General features: G+C 43.3%; 1 protein-coding gene across 1 annotated transcript in view; it reads left to right on the forward strand.

The window, feature by feature from the left end:
- Positions 1–358: 358 nt before the first annotated feature.
- The window catches only part of SLC28A3 (solute carrier family 28 member 3), a 312,588-nt gene continuing 295,249 nt past the window's right edge, over positions 359–17,697 (forward strand). Inside the window, exon 1 of the mRNA XM_085633118.1 lies at positions 359–494. Coding sequence (XP_085489244.1) covers positions 429–494 — 66 coding nt within the window. The 5' untranslated portion in view covers positions 359–428. The remainder of the gene's footprint in view (positions 495–17,697) is intronic.

Below are 17,697 nucleotides of genomic sequence, written 5' to 3' on the forward strand. Positions count from 1 at the left end.
TCACCTGCTTTTACACAGCGTTTTACCTCAGGAAACCTTTGAAGAGAAACACATCATTTCGAAGCTAGTTAAAAGCAGACTTTTCGGCCAGTTCTGTCACTGACCTATTCATGTCTTGCTTTGTCAACAGAACTCATTACTTTTGTGACATCACTCTTTGTTTCAGTCGCTGTGTTGCTCCTGGCGCGCGGGTGTGTGCTTTTAAGAACCCGCAGTTTATTTCCCATAGAGTCACTGGCCACTGGGTGTCCTAGTGGTGACTCCGATTTGGAAATCCTTACGCTGGAGTGATGACACCAAGGTGCGGCGTGGGCGTGGCTTCCTGCAAATAAAAGCCTGTTGAATTGGTAAGGCACGAGGCACTTGATACGGGTTGCGGCAGCGCCGGGGGTTGAGTCGGGAGGGACACACCTGCCACGCCAGGCATCATGGAATTGAAAGAGGAACCCACCCCTGGCCCTTGGGCTGGCGGCGTCTCCAACACTGCATTTCAGGTGGGTCCCGAGTGACTGTCGTTCCGTGCAGTGAATGCATGCTGAAGCATGCATCTATTTAGGAACAGATCAGAGGGAGATTTAGATCATAAAACCGAGGGAATGCATCCATTCTATTAATAAACTGCATTGAAGTGGGAAAAGTTTTGGAAGAAAGCTTAAATACAGCCTTTTCCCATAAACAATCGGGAGTCATTCGCCCAAATAGGAAGTGTTGGCATGTAAACACAGTTTAGAGAATGTATACATACATGCACTGAAAACCTTTTTCCATTTCAAACATCTCTTGCACAATATGCCTACCCGTCGAAGCACTGAGAGGGAGTGTAGCTGAGAACGCTTGCTTTGCAGGTGGATAGAGAAAGGCTACTTAGTGGAACCGTCCAAGACATCGCAGGGGACACCTGACCTCTGGATATGTGACTCTTGGGTGCAGTAAAGACTGATTCAGACCCTCACTAGCTTACAAACCCAATCACAGACGGAGGATGAGAGACACGCTTCTAATTCTCCGTCAACTAGCATCATTTGTAACAGTGGTACGTGCCAGAAACAGCTAAAAGAATATAGGAAGCTAGCTGAATAGAGTGAGTTGGTGCAGTGCTTAATTTGAGGCGGCGGTTGCCGGTGGTGAGGACACCAGCACTTATTTTTGGGACGGCACTTTTATTTTTTTCAAGAGAGATTTTCCGAGCTCGCGAAAGCGAAAACACAGATCGGAAAAACTGATGAAGAGAAAGACGGCAAAACGGTCTAAAAGGGATAAAGCAGGATTGGAACCTACAAAAGTGAAATAAAGGGATAGGGGGTGTCCGGTAGTGGATTAAAGAGGCATGAGTTGAATTTAAGAATATCAGCCTTGGTATTCGGCGCACCAGTTAATTGAACTGGACACGTGCTCCTGAGCAGATCTCCGACACCGGCGATCTTTCTTTTATAAATGAAGCTCAGAGTTGGTGCATTTGGCACACGAGAAGGGGGCACAGGCTTGACAAGTCCTGGGGTGTCGGAATCTGGTGCACTAGTAATAACGACCCTATCTCCATTTCAGTTAGTTTTATTATTACTAAGTTAAAATACATGCTGTAGTTTCCACACTGTCTGATCCATCAGACAGATGCTCCAGCCAATGGAAATTGAACAGTTTAGAGACCAGAGACATCAACCCACCAAAGATATAGGAATGTCAAAGCGCGGAATGGTACCTAAACAGCAAGGGTCACAATATGAGTGGTTCCTAAATTCAGACGGGCCCGGTGCCCCTACTAGACACATCAGAATTATAAGTTATTGTGTTTCACATGGAACTGGACAACCATGAAGGAAATCTGCAAGTAACTTCCTGAAATCTTGAAATCCTATTTTGTGTTCCTGCGGCCAGAACTACCAGGGCCCGTAATTCTAGGATGAGCAAATAATTAATATGGATTTTATAGATTCATTAAAAATCGGGGCCTAAGTGTCCTTATTGAGGGTTCCTGGTTAGTTAGTGCAAGTAGGAGTAGTGTGAGGTCCCCTGGTGTTTTCAGGAGCACATTAACAAATAAATGACTGAATTGTGGAGTGTACATTATATCCAGAAATCTGAAACTGCAACGGGATTCTAAACAGCACACTTTTTATCAGCTCTAATATTGTCCTGGCAGAATTACTATGGGGAAATACTTCAATATCCGGAGTTTACAGTTCAGAAGAAAGGAAAAAGTGGTGTTATCCTGATATCCCCCATTCCAAGGCATAGAAATCAGAATGGATGGGCAGCGTCACACCCTGTAAGTACTGCACCGCAGCTGTATGTACTGGCCATAGTATCACCGCCTCACAAACTGTCGGTCTCATAATGGGCCCCATCGTGTTTCAATAGTGGGGTGCGTCTTTAAATGTTTTAAAAGTTCAGTTTTCTAAAAAAGCAGAAGTTATTATTTACATGTGGCCGATAAGACTTTGGCATACTGCAGCTTCCCTTTCACACTCTCCTGTCGCCCAAGAAGGGTGTGTCACTGTGGTCAAATTACAAAAGGCTTTCGCTTTTAATTCAAAGGAAGGGAAAGGAAACACTATGGGTCTGATTACAGGTAACCTAATGAATAAAGATGCACAGGGATCAAAATTATAACTCATGCAATGTTTATCGGTTCTTGTAACTACTAGGTGTAACAAAGTTCACACCCTTCATTACATGTTGGCAAGTGAAATTTGCTGGAAATTAGGAGGAGGAAAATGACAGGTATTAAATGGGATGGGATTTTACCAGCCAAATCTGTTATTTCCTAAAATCTGTTATTCCCCCAAAAGTTGGCATAGGCGATAATTAACACATCATATACAATATTAATACCCCATGTCGGATTTTTATGAGGGGCGATAATTCTCACATCCGAAAGGAGCTCCTTGTGATCAGATCCTGAATTAAAAGAGTTATCAGCTGCTGATCAGAAGAATAAGGCTGACATTTGACCGTCTGACAATGAAAGAGCGATCCCCAACTGCTGTAGCGACAACAAATGTGAAGGGAGAGCCGTAGATGTTGGTTAAAGAACCAGTCTCAGCTTGTGCTGCCCGCGTCTCCTAAAATGCTGCTCCCTTGCTGTCTGCATGAAGCAAGTCCATTTGGTCTGGTCCTACATCAAAGGATACAGGGGTTGTGGATGAGGGGCTGTGCTGCAGTCTAGCAGGGTTTAAGCCTGGTTGATTGCAGAAGAGCAGGATTGTATGGCTACACAGAGCTGCAAAAGCTCTAGAGCCCGCAGTAGGAGGGTCTACTGGCCATTAAAGGCCCCCTCCAGTGTTAAAGGCCTGAGCCGAATGTGAGGGCCTTTATCAAGGGAGCGGGTCTTTAACAGCCACTAGAGCCCACTACAAAGGGCTCTAAAGCTAATAAAACATTCTGCCTCTAGTGGGCAGAATGTTCTAATTTGTAAAACATAGGCTTAATGAAGCCCAAGGAAGTTGAAATCCCCTCTGGCTCCATGAGGCCTTTGTTAAACATTCAAATGTTGATGTTCCGGGCTTCTACCGGCCATTAGAAGCCTTGAGCACTCCATTGTTTTCAGTGGAGCTCCCAACATTCCAGAGTTCTAATACTGAAATAGAAGGAGCTCACAGAATTGTCAGGTGCCTTCTTTTCAAGCAATTATTTTCAAAGGGTAGCGAGTTCAGACAGTTAAGGCTTACTCTTGGTGGGTTTTGTTGGGTAGAATATTTAATTCAGCTATCTCTTGTCCCACTTAGATTAACTATAGTGGCCAGGCAATGTTACTATGTTTTTTAAAAACAGTTAAGATGTGACTCACGCTAATGAAAAATTGGTTAGCTACTTATGGATTTTAGTTATAATTATCTAGTCTGGCTGAGTACCTGTGAATTCACTTATTTTTGTTGTATGCGAGGCAACTGCTAGGCACATGCAAAGTCAGAGTTGTCATCCTGAAAAAAATTTAAGCAAAGGGCCACTTGTGATTTGATCAGGAGGATTGGTGTTAGAAATGGGCTTTTTAGTTGGCAGTGGTTTGCACCCTGTCCAAGTAGAGACCCTCAGGGTAAGGGAGTCACACAGCAAGGATAACCTCTGCTCACCCCCTTGGTACCTTGCACAAGCAGTCTGGCTTATCTCAGAGGCAATGTGTACAGCATTTGGACATACACACACAGGAACACAGTGAAAACACTACACAATGACACCACACCTGTTTAAAAACAATAGCCAATATTTATATGAATAAAACAAGAACAAAACAACAAAAAATCCCACATACACAAATTGAGATATCACTTTAAAAAAGACTACTGTAAAAATAGAGCTCCTAGAAAACAATAGCTCCAACTGGGGATAGCTCGATGTCGTGACAGGTACTAATCCAACAGTTCAGCACCGACTGCGAGAAATGCGGGCCGGCTATGGAGTCACACGGACCCCCAGTAACAGTACCTTGAAAATGATGGAAACAAAAGATGTTGCACAGCGTCGGGGAGGTGAGACGTCGCTGGGCCTGTGCGGCATTGGTTCCGTACTGCCACAGGGGAGGTGAGACGTCAGGTCCTTAATGCTAGGCAGGGGAGGTGAGGCGTTGGTTACTTACTGTTGCAGGGCGGCGAGGCGCCGTTGGTTGTGATGCATAAGTTCCTAATGATGGGCGGTCTTGATGAGTTCGGGAGGTCACACATGTCTGTTATCGACTCTGTGGTGTCGAGGTCGAAGCGCTGGCATCGGCAGGCATCAGGGCTGCGGTGTAAGTCAGGGCGGTGTGTCTTGCTCTTCATGAGCGATGCCCTGCTCCGGCGCAGGCAGCAGTGTGACATCGGTGCGCAGCACTGTCATTGAAGAGATCAGGGCTAACTAATTGGCTCTGGTGCAGGCAGCGGCCTCGATGACAAAGTCAGCATCAATACGTTGCTGTCATTGGCAAAAACCGGGGCTGTGGTGTAAGTCGAGGCAGTGCATCATGCTCTGACGAGTGGTACACTCAGCTCCAGTGCAGGCACTGGCGTCGCTGACGGCATCGATGTTGCTTTTCTTGGATTGCAGCACCAACCACATGATTCCAAGGATCCAATAATTGGATTTGGCACAACTTGGCAATCAGGACTCGCAGCAGAGAGGTCCGGGTGCTAATAACAAGATGCAGGTGGTGTCTTAGATGGCACTGAGACTTCCTAACAGAAGGCAAGCACACACAGGCCCTTGGAGAACCTTGGAAGCAGGATGTAGGAAGCTACCAGGACAGAAGCAGCAGCAGGCCAGCGCAACAAAACACCCTGCAAAGTGGCAGTATCTCCTGACAGCAATCCAGCTCTTATTCCTGGCAGAATGCCCTTAGTCCAGAAGTGTTCTGATTTTGGGGTGTCAGAGGTTCAATATTTACACCCCTTTCTACCTTTGAAATAGATAAGCTTCAAAGGAAAGTCTTTGCAGTGCACAAGACACTGCAGTTCCCTGACCTGGCTCCAGACACACTACAGGGGGCTGGCAAAATCTTTTTGTGAGGACAGGCACAGCCCTTCCTATCAGGAACAACTCTTCCTACCACTATAGCTCAGGAAGGCCCATCAGCCTGGTGATGGCCCATCAGGACGTGCAAGGCACACCTCACCTTCCTTTGTGTGGCTGTCTAGAGTGAGTGCACAAGAGCCCAACTGCCAGCAAGCCCAGACGTGATTTCTACAGACAGGCAGAAGTACAGAATGGTTAAGCAAGAAAATGCCCACTTTTTAAAAGTGGCATTTTCAAAAACACGCAATTTAAAAACAAACTTCACCAAAAGATGTATTCTTAAATTGTGAGTCCTGAGACCCCAAACTCCAAATCTCCATCTGCTCTCAATGTGATATTACTCTTAAAAGATATTTCAAGGCAATCCCCATCTTACCTATGCGAGAGATAGTATTTGCAATAGTGAAAAAAGAAATTAGCAGTATTTCAGTATTAGGACATGTAAAACACACTAGTACGTGTCCTACCTTTTAAATACACTGCACCCTGCCCAAAGGACTGCCTTCGGCTGACCTTAGGGGTGGCTTACATGTAGTAAAAGGGAAGGTTTGGGCCTGGCAAGTGGTTGCACTTGCCAGGTCGAAATGGCAGTTTAAAACTACACTCACAGACACTGCAGTGGGAGGTCTGGGACACGTTTGCAGGGCTATTCATGTGGGTGTCACAATCAGTGCTGCAGGCCCACTAGTAGCATTTGATTTACAGGCCCTGGGCACACCGGGTGCACTTTAATAGGGACTTACCAGTAAATCAAATATGCCAATCATGGATAAACCAATCACTAATACAATTTAGACAGAGAGCACATGCACTTTAGCACAGGTTAGCAGCGGCAAAGTGCCCAGAGCCCTAAAGACAACAAAAACAGGTCAAAACAAATATGGGAACAAAGGCAAACAATTTGGGGACAGCCCTGCAAAAAGTGCCCGGTCCAACAATAGGGTTCCCATGTTTTATCTTACTCAGCCTCCTAGAGCCAGGTGACTCACGCAGCTCAGTTCACAGATCACCGATAGGAGCTGTGCCGCTCAGGATGTACTCAACCTAGGCTGTCTGGGACTGTAATACCAAGTGTGGTTGACGGAGTTCAGTTGAGGTTTTCTCTTCTGTACTGCATAGGCCCTTGTGGTTGTAGTCTTGCATGAAAGGCTGCCAGTTTCACACACCTCTAGTGGCTTGTACTCTGAGCCTTGGTTGTGGCGGGATGCCAGGGGCAAAGGTAGCACAATTCCCTCCCAGGGGGTAGTGTCAACTTATGTGTTGCACTATTTAGTGTAGTTCAGTGGAACTTTGAGATTTCTCCTGTTTGTCCGCCTTTATTATTTTCTCTATGCAATTTCCAATTTGTGTTTGTGTCTTTATTGTAACATATCTGTTATTAACTTGAAAAAGGAGTGCTGTGATACACATTGTTAATTTTACGGGATGCCAGGGGCTCACAGTGTTGACACCAACAGGGAAACAGTGTGTCAGCATCATGACTGGGACCAGTTCCTTCTGATCTATTCCATCTTTCATCTAAATCTCATTTCTGTTTGCCTTGAAAAAGTCCATAGCAAAAAACACCTGTCGGCTGCCAGTGTGCTTGTTTTGTACGAAAAGACTGGAAAATAAAAAGAAGAAAAATCATTCTAGACTGCTTTTGTACAACTTTTGTAGTTATGAGCCAGCATTATTGTATGGACTACCTATGTGTGCCTTGGTAATTTTGTGTGTAAATAGATAATTGAAGGGGGAGGCTTATTATGAGCCAGTGCCCTCAATATGACTACTAAGAGTGAATCAGAGAATACCTGACTGAGAGAGTCTGACCACTTATTACGTACAGTCGTTGATATGTGATACAGATACATTTTTACTTCATGTTTTATACTATGATATGTTATGATATGATATGACATGATATGATATGTCATATGTGGTATAGGATATGTTACGAGATGATATTTGTTATGCTATGATATATGATAAGGCATGATATGGCGCGGAACTCGGGCTGCTGTGTTTTGAAATATCCTATGGATTTAAATGCACCTGCTGCAGAGTTCTTTGTGTGTCCAGTAAATTTTGGGCACAAAAAATGTAATGATAACTCTGGTGATTAACACGCCTGCTGGAGAGAGGTGGCGTTTTGTCTAGTGGCAATTTTGACTCATCATAAAGTAGCACAAAAGGATAATATGTTTTCTGCAAAGAACTCTTACCATACAGATCACAACACTGTATTTTATGTGGATAGCTCAGTGGTTTACTGCTTTTGTCACAGAGATCCTTTTTTAGTTGCAATTAATAATTCCTAATATAGCACTGTGAGCTATGAACTGTATTTACAGAGCTGCATGCAAGCTGCAACCTAAAGAGCATTATGTTTTCCTGCAGTCTTTCATTATCCTTATGTTGCTAAAAAGGGTTCATTGTGGTAGAAATACATTCTCATTAGTAAAGCTAACCACAACCACTGTGTTACATTTTAAAGCGTGAGTTTGTGCTTCTCTACATCAAGCACACTTAACACATGCTGCCTACCATATGGATGACGGGTGACTCCTACATGATGTAGTCCTCGTTGTATTGTGCAACATTTCCTGTACATTGATTTACACATCTGTGTGATTCATTGACTCTGATAACAGGTGTATTATGTAAAGGGCTCTGACACTCCACATTGAAGAGAGCAGCGTTTTAGAAGAAAGAAAGTACATGTGAGAGAGGGGCTATGGAGAGGTGAGGGGCACTCTTGTAGGGTGATAGTGAGTTGACCCATGAAGGGGGTCAATGGGGATGAGGGGAATGCAACCAAGATTGTCGCACTGGGCACCACCAGCGGTAAAGCCGGTCCTGAATACCGAAGGACAGAGTAGGGAAGACGGCAATCAGGGTGCACAAAGAAAAATATACAGGTAGTCTGAACACATGGAATATATTTAATTTTATTTATTTAAGGTATTAATGGAGCACGTGTTAACCAAAGTTTCTTGGCGATGAAATACCTGTAGATAGACATAAAAAGACATGATGTTCAGTAGCGGCTGCTACCGGACCCGGATGGTAGGGCGAGTGGAGGGGGAATGGGGAGACGATGAAAAAGGAAAAAGAAAAACCCACTTACCTGTAACAGCCGGCCGCCGCCAATCCTCTGTCCTCCAACATCTTCCTTCTTCCTGCAGTCCCGGCCAGCAGCAGGAAGCACCTGAGCTCCCATGCTCCCCTGAGCCAATCACAACGCTGCAATGCAGCGTTGTGATTGGTCTGAGTGCCGTGGTTTGGTGCTCAGGTTAGAAACGCAAGGTTGGGCATTTTCCTCACCAGGCCGTGTAATGCAGTCTGGTGGGGAAGATGCAAAGTGCGCAGGACTGTTTGGCCTCCCAAGAAGCCCAGCCAAGTAGTCCTGTTCACTAAAGGCAGTGTAAACCACTCCTCTCCCTGCTCTGGCCAGGCCCTCCTCGCCCGAGAGCCACGGACTACAATAGGAAAACTAAAATGGTAAGAACAATAGTTATTATCATTTTAGTTTTCCTTTTGTTCAGTGTGGCAACGCACCACCGCCTTAGCGGAGAAGCCGCCACTGATCATGTTAATGAGCTATACAGGCAATAAGAAAGTATTCAACTGCTATCCGAACTTCAGAGTGTTGGCTTCAGTGGAAAAGCACACCGGTAAGAATTTCAGATGGTTCCTAAAGGATGTCAAGGAAAACAGAAGCTACAGTGAAGACACCAGGGCCTTGTGAGGTTCCATGATTCTTACGCAAAGCATTTTGTTGTTGAGTGGGCTTGCTCAATTATTAGTTGGTATGCAACAGAGAACATATTTAGGGCGAAGGCAAGGGGAGTCTAGGTACTCTGAGGCCTGATGGACATGCTCATCCATTGGCTGGTAGGAGATGGATAGTATGTTGAGGTCAAAGATCAGGGTAGTTCAGGAGCTCTTGGAGTCAGATTGAAATATTTGTGCACTAAGAGATTTGCGCTGAGGAACATGTCATCGCAGAGAGAAGTGGAATTCAAGTATTCTGGGGCCAGAATCGGAAGTTAATGCATTGACTGGGATGAGAGGTGAACATGTTAACATTGAAGAGCGATGTCGTCTCGCATCAGACAGAAGTGTATGTGCATTACTAGGTATGAAATGGTAAATGTGTTTGATCACAAGTAGTTGAGTTCAGGTAGTTGAGGTTTAATAGGGAAGTTCTTGCCCTACCAAGTCGGAGTTAAAGAACATGCATGATCCATGAAAAGTGGAATTCAGATAATCTGGGCAAGACTGGGATGTCCATACTTTAGTTGCTATAGAGAATGAGCAAATATCAGATTGAAAAGCACTGGAGTTCAAGGTATTCTGCAGCCTATTGGTTCGTATGCTGAATATTAGTATCACATGAGGAAGGAAAACCCAAATCCACGAATTAGAAAACCTAGGTGTGCTTTTCCATGTTGATCAATAGGATACTGAAATCAATTTACAAAAAAACAACATTCACATTGTGTTGTGGACCTTCCTTCATTGGAGACGCAGTATCTGTGCGCAGTTTTTAATGCGCGTGTGTTTAAGGAAGGCAACCACTGTGGTCTGATGCTGGCCATCTTAACGTATGTTGTTTATTGGAAGCCATTTTAAAACTTTGCTACCTTCTTGACCGTAAGGGCATTTGCAAATTATAAAAAAAAAATCGGGTGAAGAAAACAATATAACAGGTAGGGTTTTGCAGGTGAAGACGCTAGCAACACAGTTGCAGAGGAGTTATTCACCAAAAATGCTGCTTCTCAAAGCTGTACATTTTCCCATCTCCACAAGGGCCATAACTGCTCGGAGAGTACAAATTAGCCTGTCTCTTGCCTGAAGTGTGAATGCAGCTATCTGGAGTACACGCCGTTGATCAGCTCGACTGCCAACTCACTAATTAGATCTCTAAGTAAGCAGGAGAAATAAAGCTTCATTGTTTAGCAAAGCAAACACAAAAGGGTTTAAACAATGAAGCCGCAATAAACTGTTCGCTTAAAATACTAAACTAATTAGCTCGAAAGTGCCTGATTAAAAGAAAATAGTCATTAGTGCAGTTGTACTCTGTGCTGGGTTTTAGGAGCAATAAACCCGCAGCATTTTAACGGGCAGTGAGCTATACAGTGCTGCCCAAACCATATGCAATTGTATAAAATATTTTTTTGCATCCTTACTAGCTGGGATACATGTCATTGTGAACAAAAAAAAAACACATTATTCATAGTTATCTCGTCCTCTCACATTTAGGGTATTTCTGTGCCCCTCTTTCTCTTTCAAGAGGAGGCATAGAATATGGCTATACCTCAAATTATGGCAAGAGGCTGTATTTCTATGCCTCCCTCATGCTTTCAAGAAATGACACACAAATATGAATACTTAAAAATACGGGTACAATTGTGACAGCCTACCTAACTATGTCTAAATGCTAATGATGTATTGGCTCTGTGATAACAGTATTCCTGCTTCTACATTGTGAACATTTGTAGTATGCACTCGCCTAGTAGTTATTGTAATTACGTGAGCTTATTAAATAAAAAGAATTAAAAAAAATACGGGTATAAATGTACAAAGAAATGACACAATGCAGCGCAGCAAGTAAAGTTACTGTGCCCTGTTGCACCAACAGGAGAGAGCAGAGCAGCGCCGTATCTACTAAAATGTGGCGCTGTTCTGCTCACTCCATGCGCTGGCGCACTTTTGGCTGCCATGTGCCAACATAGACACCCTTATGCCATAATGCAAGTGTGTCTGTGTTGTGGTAAGTACACTTTTTGTACAGGAAGGGGTTCTTTTCTCTAAAAAATAACTATACTTTAAAGCATTTCACTCTTTGTATGTGTGTTGTGGAATACAGCACACTTGCAAAGTGGGAAAAACGAGGGGGAAATGAAAAGATTTCTCCTCATTATGGCTGCCTAAGGAGGTAGGGGTGCAGGATGTTGTAGTAGATCTTTGTAGATAGGGATTTGCATCAAAACTCACAGGTGTTACATCGGAACACCCCTGCACCATCTGTGGAACACCCCCTTGACACAGAGTAACACAATGCGGCACATTGTGCAGCATTGCATTACTTTGGGGATTATGAATGCCACTAGTAGACTTTGCATTGGGCTTACGTTAGGAAAGTAACGCAAACCTAACACAAAGTCTGGGTAAATCTGGGCCACAGTGTGCAGAAGTATTATAGGACACCCTGCACTTCCAGAAGGCATGGAAATGCAGGGGGGCCCAATTGGTTAGATTACGGCCCTGTCCCCGAGTGAAATAAATTTGGAGCACCTCACCCCGTCACCATCATCGATCACCCCTAACTACACAAATGATGGAACTCCAAATGTTTTTACATAATCAGTAGGTAAAATGTAAAATGTTGTGAATGAACGAGCTAACACTTTAGGAGCATGGGGTACGGGGGTGGATGGTTCATCAAGGTGATTTTTATTTTCTCGCATAAAAAATCCAGTATGTCAAATTAAAATGTGAGCTGAAGTTTCCTATAGGGCTATAGCGTGAATGCCTTTTAAAAATATTGTGACATAAATATTGTTTAGCATTAAAGTGTTATTGCTGCAAATATGTCAAATTGAAAACATTTTTGAGAGAGTTGTCAGCTTATTACTAAAGGGGTTGGGGAGGATAGGGGTGAATGCAAGGCAAGGGGCATAGGGGAGATATACCACACATGATTGTTACTAAACATAGATGTATTGCTACAGTTATTGTGTTTCATTGTAAATTAATAACAAGCATTTGTAAATGCATTAGGTTTTGCCTATGTGATCAATAAGAAGCTGTTTTTTGTAAGTTGTAGCTTGGTGAACAGTTGTGTAATATACATTTAAGGGGAATGGGAGCACACTGCCTCACATCACAGCACTGTTCACCCCTTAGCATTAAGATAAATGCGGTACAATGTTTGAGCTTACTTGAATATTAGCTGTAGTTTTTCACCAGAGTTGGTGTAGATATAGGTTTTTATCTTTAGACACATGTGTTTCTGTATTTTATTCTTCATCAGTAGAGACCAGAAAAATTAATGACATCAGGGGTTGCTGAGAAGGCTGCTGCAGTCCTCTCAGGTCTCAGTACCTCTCATTGGTGCAGAGGTGCATTTCCAAAAGATCGTCAGCTCACTGGCCCAAGGGAGCCTTTTTAAACATAAGGGGGATGGGAGCACACTGCCTCACATCACAGCACAGTTCGCCTCTTAGCATTATGGCAAATGCAGCACTATGTTTATGCTTACTTAAAAGTTTGCTGTAGTTTTTCACCAGCGTCGGTGCAAATAATGTGTGCCTGTGGAGTGGTACTGTGACTTGTGAAGACTGGGGCAGCATTTCAGCAACCCCAGATGACTTTTCTCTGCTCTCCACTACTTCTGTTCTCTACTGATGAAGGGCTAAACCCATGAACATACATCTAGACATAACAGCAATAACTGCACCAACTTTGGTGAAAAACTACAGCAACTTTGAAGTAAGTGTACTGGAAGTACCACAATGCAATGGTGTGAACTGTACTGGAATGAGAGGCAGTGTGCTCCCTCCCCCCATGTGTTTCAAAGGCTCCCTTAAGCCGACGAGCTGACAAGCTCACCTGGGATGCACCTGTGTGCCTGTGGCGTGTTACTGTGACCTGTGAAGACTTGGGCAGCATTTTCAGAAACACCAGATGACGTTTCTATGTTCTCTACTACTTCAGCTCTCTACTGATGACGGGCTAAACTCAGAAACACATGTTTAGATTTGACAACACTATAGGCAAAAACTGCAGCAACTTTGAAGTAAGCATACTGCATTTACGAGAATGCAATGGTGTGAACAATGCTGGTATGAAAGGCAGCAAACTCCCTCCCACCTTGTGGTGCAATATAAGTTTTTGAAAGTCCATTAAAGTGTTACGACTTGTTTATTAAGAAACGCAATGCTTTATTGCAAAGTGCGTTCATGGAATCACGAATTTGCCATAATGCTGTTATAATAAAAGAAAGCATTGCTGCACACTGACACGCGTTCCGTGGAGGGCAGAGGACAGCTGTGCCCCAAGAGCCAGGGGGTAGGAGCTGCTTGAGAGCGCAGGATGCATAGGTTGTCTCTAAAGTTCAGTGCGGAGTGAGCCTGGCACACCTACCGACAGCAGCCTTATTAGGCTTAATTAAACTGGCAGCCTCTCAAATAAGCCAACTCCTTGAGATGCAGTTTATCAATTTGTCATAAAATGGTTGTGTTTTGGCGGCTATGAGCAATCTCGGCTGCCAGAGAATCAATCCCTGGCAGCTGCTGTGTGTGCAGCTTATTGGAAGAGGCGCCGGTCGGCTACTGCAATTTCGTAAGAATTACAACACTAAGAAAAAAGCACTGTGCTCAAAGGTAAACATATCTCCTGTGTTGAAGCACCAAATCCTTTAAGGTAAGAAAAAGTGCTGTTACACAACTAGAAAACAACTATATTCAGCGACCCACTGTAATCGGAGCTCTGGCTTAATGGGAAATGGTTCTGGTATATTCAGATGCATCACTGATATTATCAAAACAATTCGAAAAAGTGAATTTTTGCATTATCAGACAACATAAACAGAGTACAACGGGTGCAGTAAGTAGTCTGTTGCATAGACAGTCACTGAATTCAATTCCATGTGTACAGTGCTTCCTCCATGGCGGATCAAACTGACTTTAATTTCCATTAACTTAAGCGGTTCTGGATTGCGTGACAGCCAATCATAAGGAAGAACATATACTGGGAGTCAGCTGGGAGTGGGCGGTACTGCTAATGTGTTTGGTGGCCTTTGATTGGAGTATTGGGGTTAGCCCAGCCAAGCTAGTGTGCCAAAAATATTTCTGAAGTTCTTGATTGGTTGTGGGGTTCAGCATGTATTGTTGTTCCAACTTGAAGTCGACGCTAGATGCTGCTGTTATATGTGTAAATACACAGGTTTGTTTTATTCGCATGCTCAACAGCTGCTCAATACTGTTCACTACTGACAGCCAGGCAGGCCTCTTTGGCCTCTCCGGGCTTGATAGTCATACGTGGTGCGACCCTGTCAGCTGAGCACGTTTGGGGAACGAGTACAGATGCCGTGTAGACGTTGGACAAAACAAAACGGAACCAATAAGCACACGTAAAATGCATCCAGTCAGTGAGAGAATGATTACATAAACAAGCACAGCACTAGCACTGTGCAGGGGAGACTATGTAAACAAGCATAGCGCAAGTGATTTGCAGGCTAAACATTATTAAAAAAGTGCACAAAAAGCGGATGGAAACAGTACTTCGGGGACGAGGCACTAATAAGAGAAGCACACAAGGAACACCAGGAAACAGTATGCTACAGCCAATAGAAATAGAGGAAAAGTAAGAGGCGAGAACAGGGACCAATGAAAAGCAAGGGGGCGGGATGTAAGCCCCTTTTAAGATTTATATTGAGTACAATAGATTTCACAAGCACAGCGCAATCGCTCTGCAGGCGAAACCTAAAAATGGGAAACAACGTGAAAAATTGTAATAGTTACACCTTTAAAACATCTTTTGCTGAGTATATTTTACTCAGCAAAAGATGTTTTAAAGGTGGAACTATTAGCAACATTATATTGTTTTTTAGAGGCAGTATCAGTCCTACTTTTTGACAGTCTCATGCCCACTGGCAATCTTCCCTGTCTCCACACAATTTGAAATTAACTATGCTGCAGCATAATGTCAATTCACTGTCCACAATAATATAGGACAGCTTCATATCCCAAAATAGGTCTGGTCATCTGTGGACCTTCTACTTAATGTTTCTTTTATTTTACATACCAAGGATAATGCATGAGCCAAAACACGTCATCACAGCTGCACTGTTTGTTGGAAACGAAAAAAAGGTTTCCATGTTTTTTAATCACTATTGGAATGTCGGTGCATGTTTTTCAATACGAACAGGATTGTTGGTGGATTATGGACAGGCCTTTGAAGCTCTTTTTGATGTGCACCAGGTATGCTTTGGTTGCCCGCCTGTTTGCCACTGTTCAACTATGGAGAATATAAATTACATTGGCAGTGAATTTGAGTCTGTGTTAGCGGTATGATAAACATTAGCCACCAATAGTAGATTTCTTGATTTTAATACGTAATCAGCGGCTTTTTCTCAGAGGAGCAACATGTCCTAGCTGGCTGATATGACACTGTATTCTCCCTTAAATATTTGGCCAGATTTGCTGCAGTGCATTGCCCAAACAGGAAAATATTGTCAAGCACCTTATTTACTGTGAGTTACACACTGATGCTCTTTGGTACACTCTCTAGTACAAATTCCTGCAGAAAGACAACTACCTATGGGTAAGCTTTGTAAAATGTGTAATTTTGAGCATCATAGCAATGTTATATGTCGAAATATCATGCAATAGTCAGCTTGCCCGGTGTTTACATCTGACTTAAACTCGTGTTAGAGTTTCACACAAAATCAAGCCACACTACTTAGTTAATGGTGTTTGTTCTGAACCTATTGTGTTATCCCCACTGTACATACATTATTAGGTGTTGAAACTTGGCAATCATCATCAAATACTTTATTTTCGATCACAAAGATCCTATAAAGTGCGAAGTGCCATACAATGTAAAAATCATACAAGCAATAAAAAGCAGTTTACAAAATACAATATGCAGCAGTGATTAAGAACAGAACAAAGTTAAAAGTCAATAAAAATAGCCCCGATTTTGACATACAAAAACTTTAGGAAACTATGTAAAACATTTGGAGCGTTTGATCCATAATGCATGCCAGAATCTGGCCAGACCAAATACACCACCCTGCGTGTATCAGAGGCTAGGATTCTCATAACCTCCAAGTAATGGCCAGGTCCTATGAATCTACATAATGGCACAATCCACTTGGCCCGCAGATTTTTATAATAGGAGCAGAACTACTGACTCCAGGCAAGTAGTGCATGCAGCACACTGATCATCTGCGGAGGCATTGCTACACCACTTTTTACAAAACCCTTTAGTTGGCAAAGTTTTGAAGCGGTATTGAATAAATAATTTCCGTGCCAGCGCTGGGACATTCTCATCAATGGTTTCCTCGTAAAAAGGGGCAAATTTTAAATTTGTAAAATCTTGGTCTGGGTACCCACTCTTTTGGCCGCCTCCTTCTCCGCGAAAGTATCCCAGTATATCTTTTTAACCCTGCATTTTGGGATAAGGTCTAGTTTTTCTGGGGTTGACCGGTATTCCTCCGTCCCTAGACTCTTCAATAGATTCTTCAACCAACTATACCATGGGATAGAGTTGACCTGGCAATACTGTTTCAGTGCTGTCAGTCTGACCTTCATTCAGTCAGACGGCCACGCATAGTGCACTTAAACAGTGGGAGGACAGAGCCCTAAAGCCCTTACTAACAAGCTGCCAGTGTTTCTCCTTATTTTTCCTTCTCAACTCTATTTTTGTTTTCTACTTCTCTTTCGTCATAATCTTTCTCACACACAAACAAAGATCCACATGCATTCTTTTTCTTCTGAATTATTAAAGATTAGTTTGAGAAGGTGAGTAAACCTGGTTGAGCTGCCATGGTGTCTCCTTGTTACACCACCCTTGGGGTTCTTTCTGTGCTCCATTGGATGAAAGCACTAGCCTCAAGTCAGGTTCATTCTGAGGGTAATTCCGTGAGTTAAGCAGTGGGGTACAAGACTCTATGAGTCACGGATAAGGGAAGGGAGTGTTAAGAGAGTCTCAGTAAATGTAAGTCAAGAAAAGAGACATAAGATAGATAAATTCTGCATGAGGCAGATGACAACATTGTGAAGCATAAGAAAACTATAGTAAAACAAGCACTGGCAAAGCCAATAGGTCCGAGTTTAACGTGCTAATGCATGCAACCTTAGCACTTTAGATGAAAACACACTGGAGAGATACAGTAGGAGCAGACTTAAGGGCTCTGTTTGTAAAGAAGTTTCTGATGCAGTTCAAGGCAAGCATTTGTTTGGAGTTGGGAGGATGCACACAAATTCAATAGTATCAGGTGAGACTTGAATACTCCACCAGGCTGAGACAAGACGTGATTGACAGAGTCTCAAGCAGTGACAAAGTCTCAAACCTATAGATTGAAGAGACTGGTCGGAAAAGCCAGTGGTTGAAAGGGTTGGATCCAGAGCCCTCTCTTTGTTTAGTGTTAGCATTAGGTCTGTTTGATTAGCTGTGCTGTCAAACCACAGACCTAATGAAGGGCTTGAGTTAAGTGGA

The sequence above is a fragment of the Triturus cristatus genome, chromosome 2_1, assembly GCF_964204655.1.
Source record: "Triturus cristatus chromosome 2_1, aTriCri1.1, whole genome shotgun sequence".
NCBI lineage: Eukaryota > Metazoa > Chordata > Amphibia > Caudata > Salamandridae > Triturus > Triturus cristatus.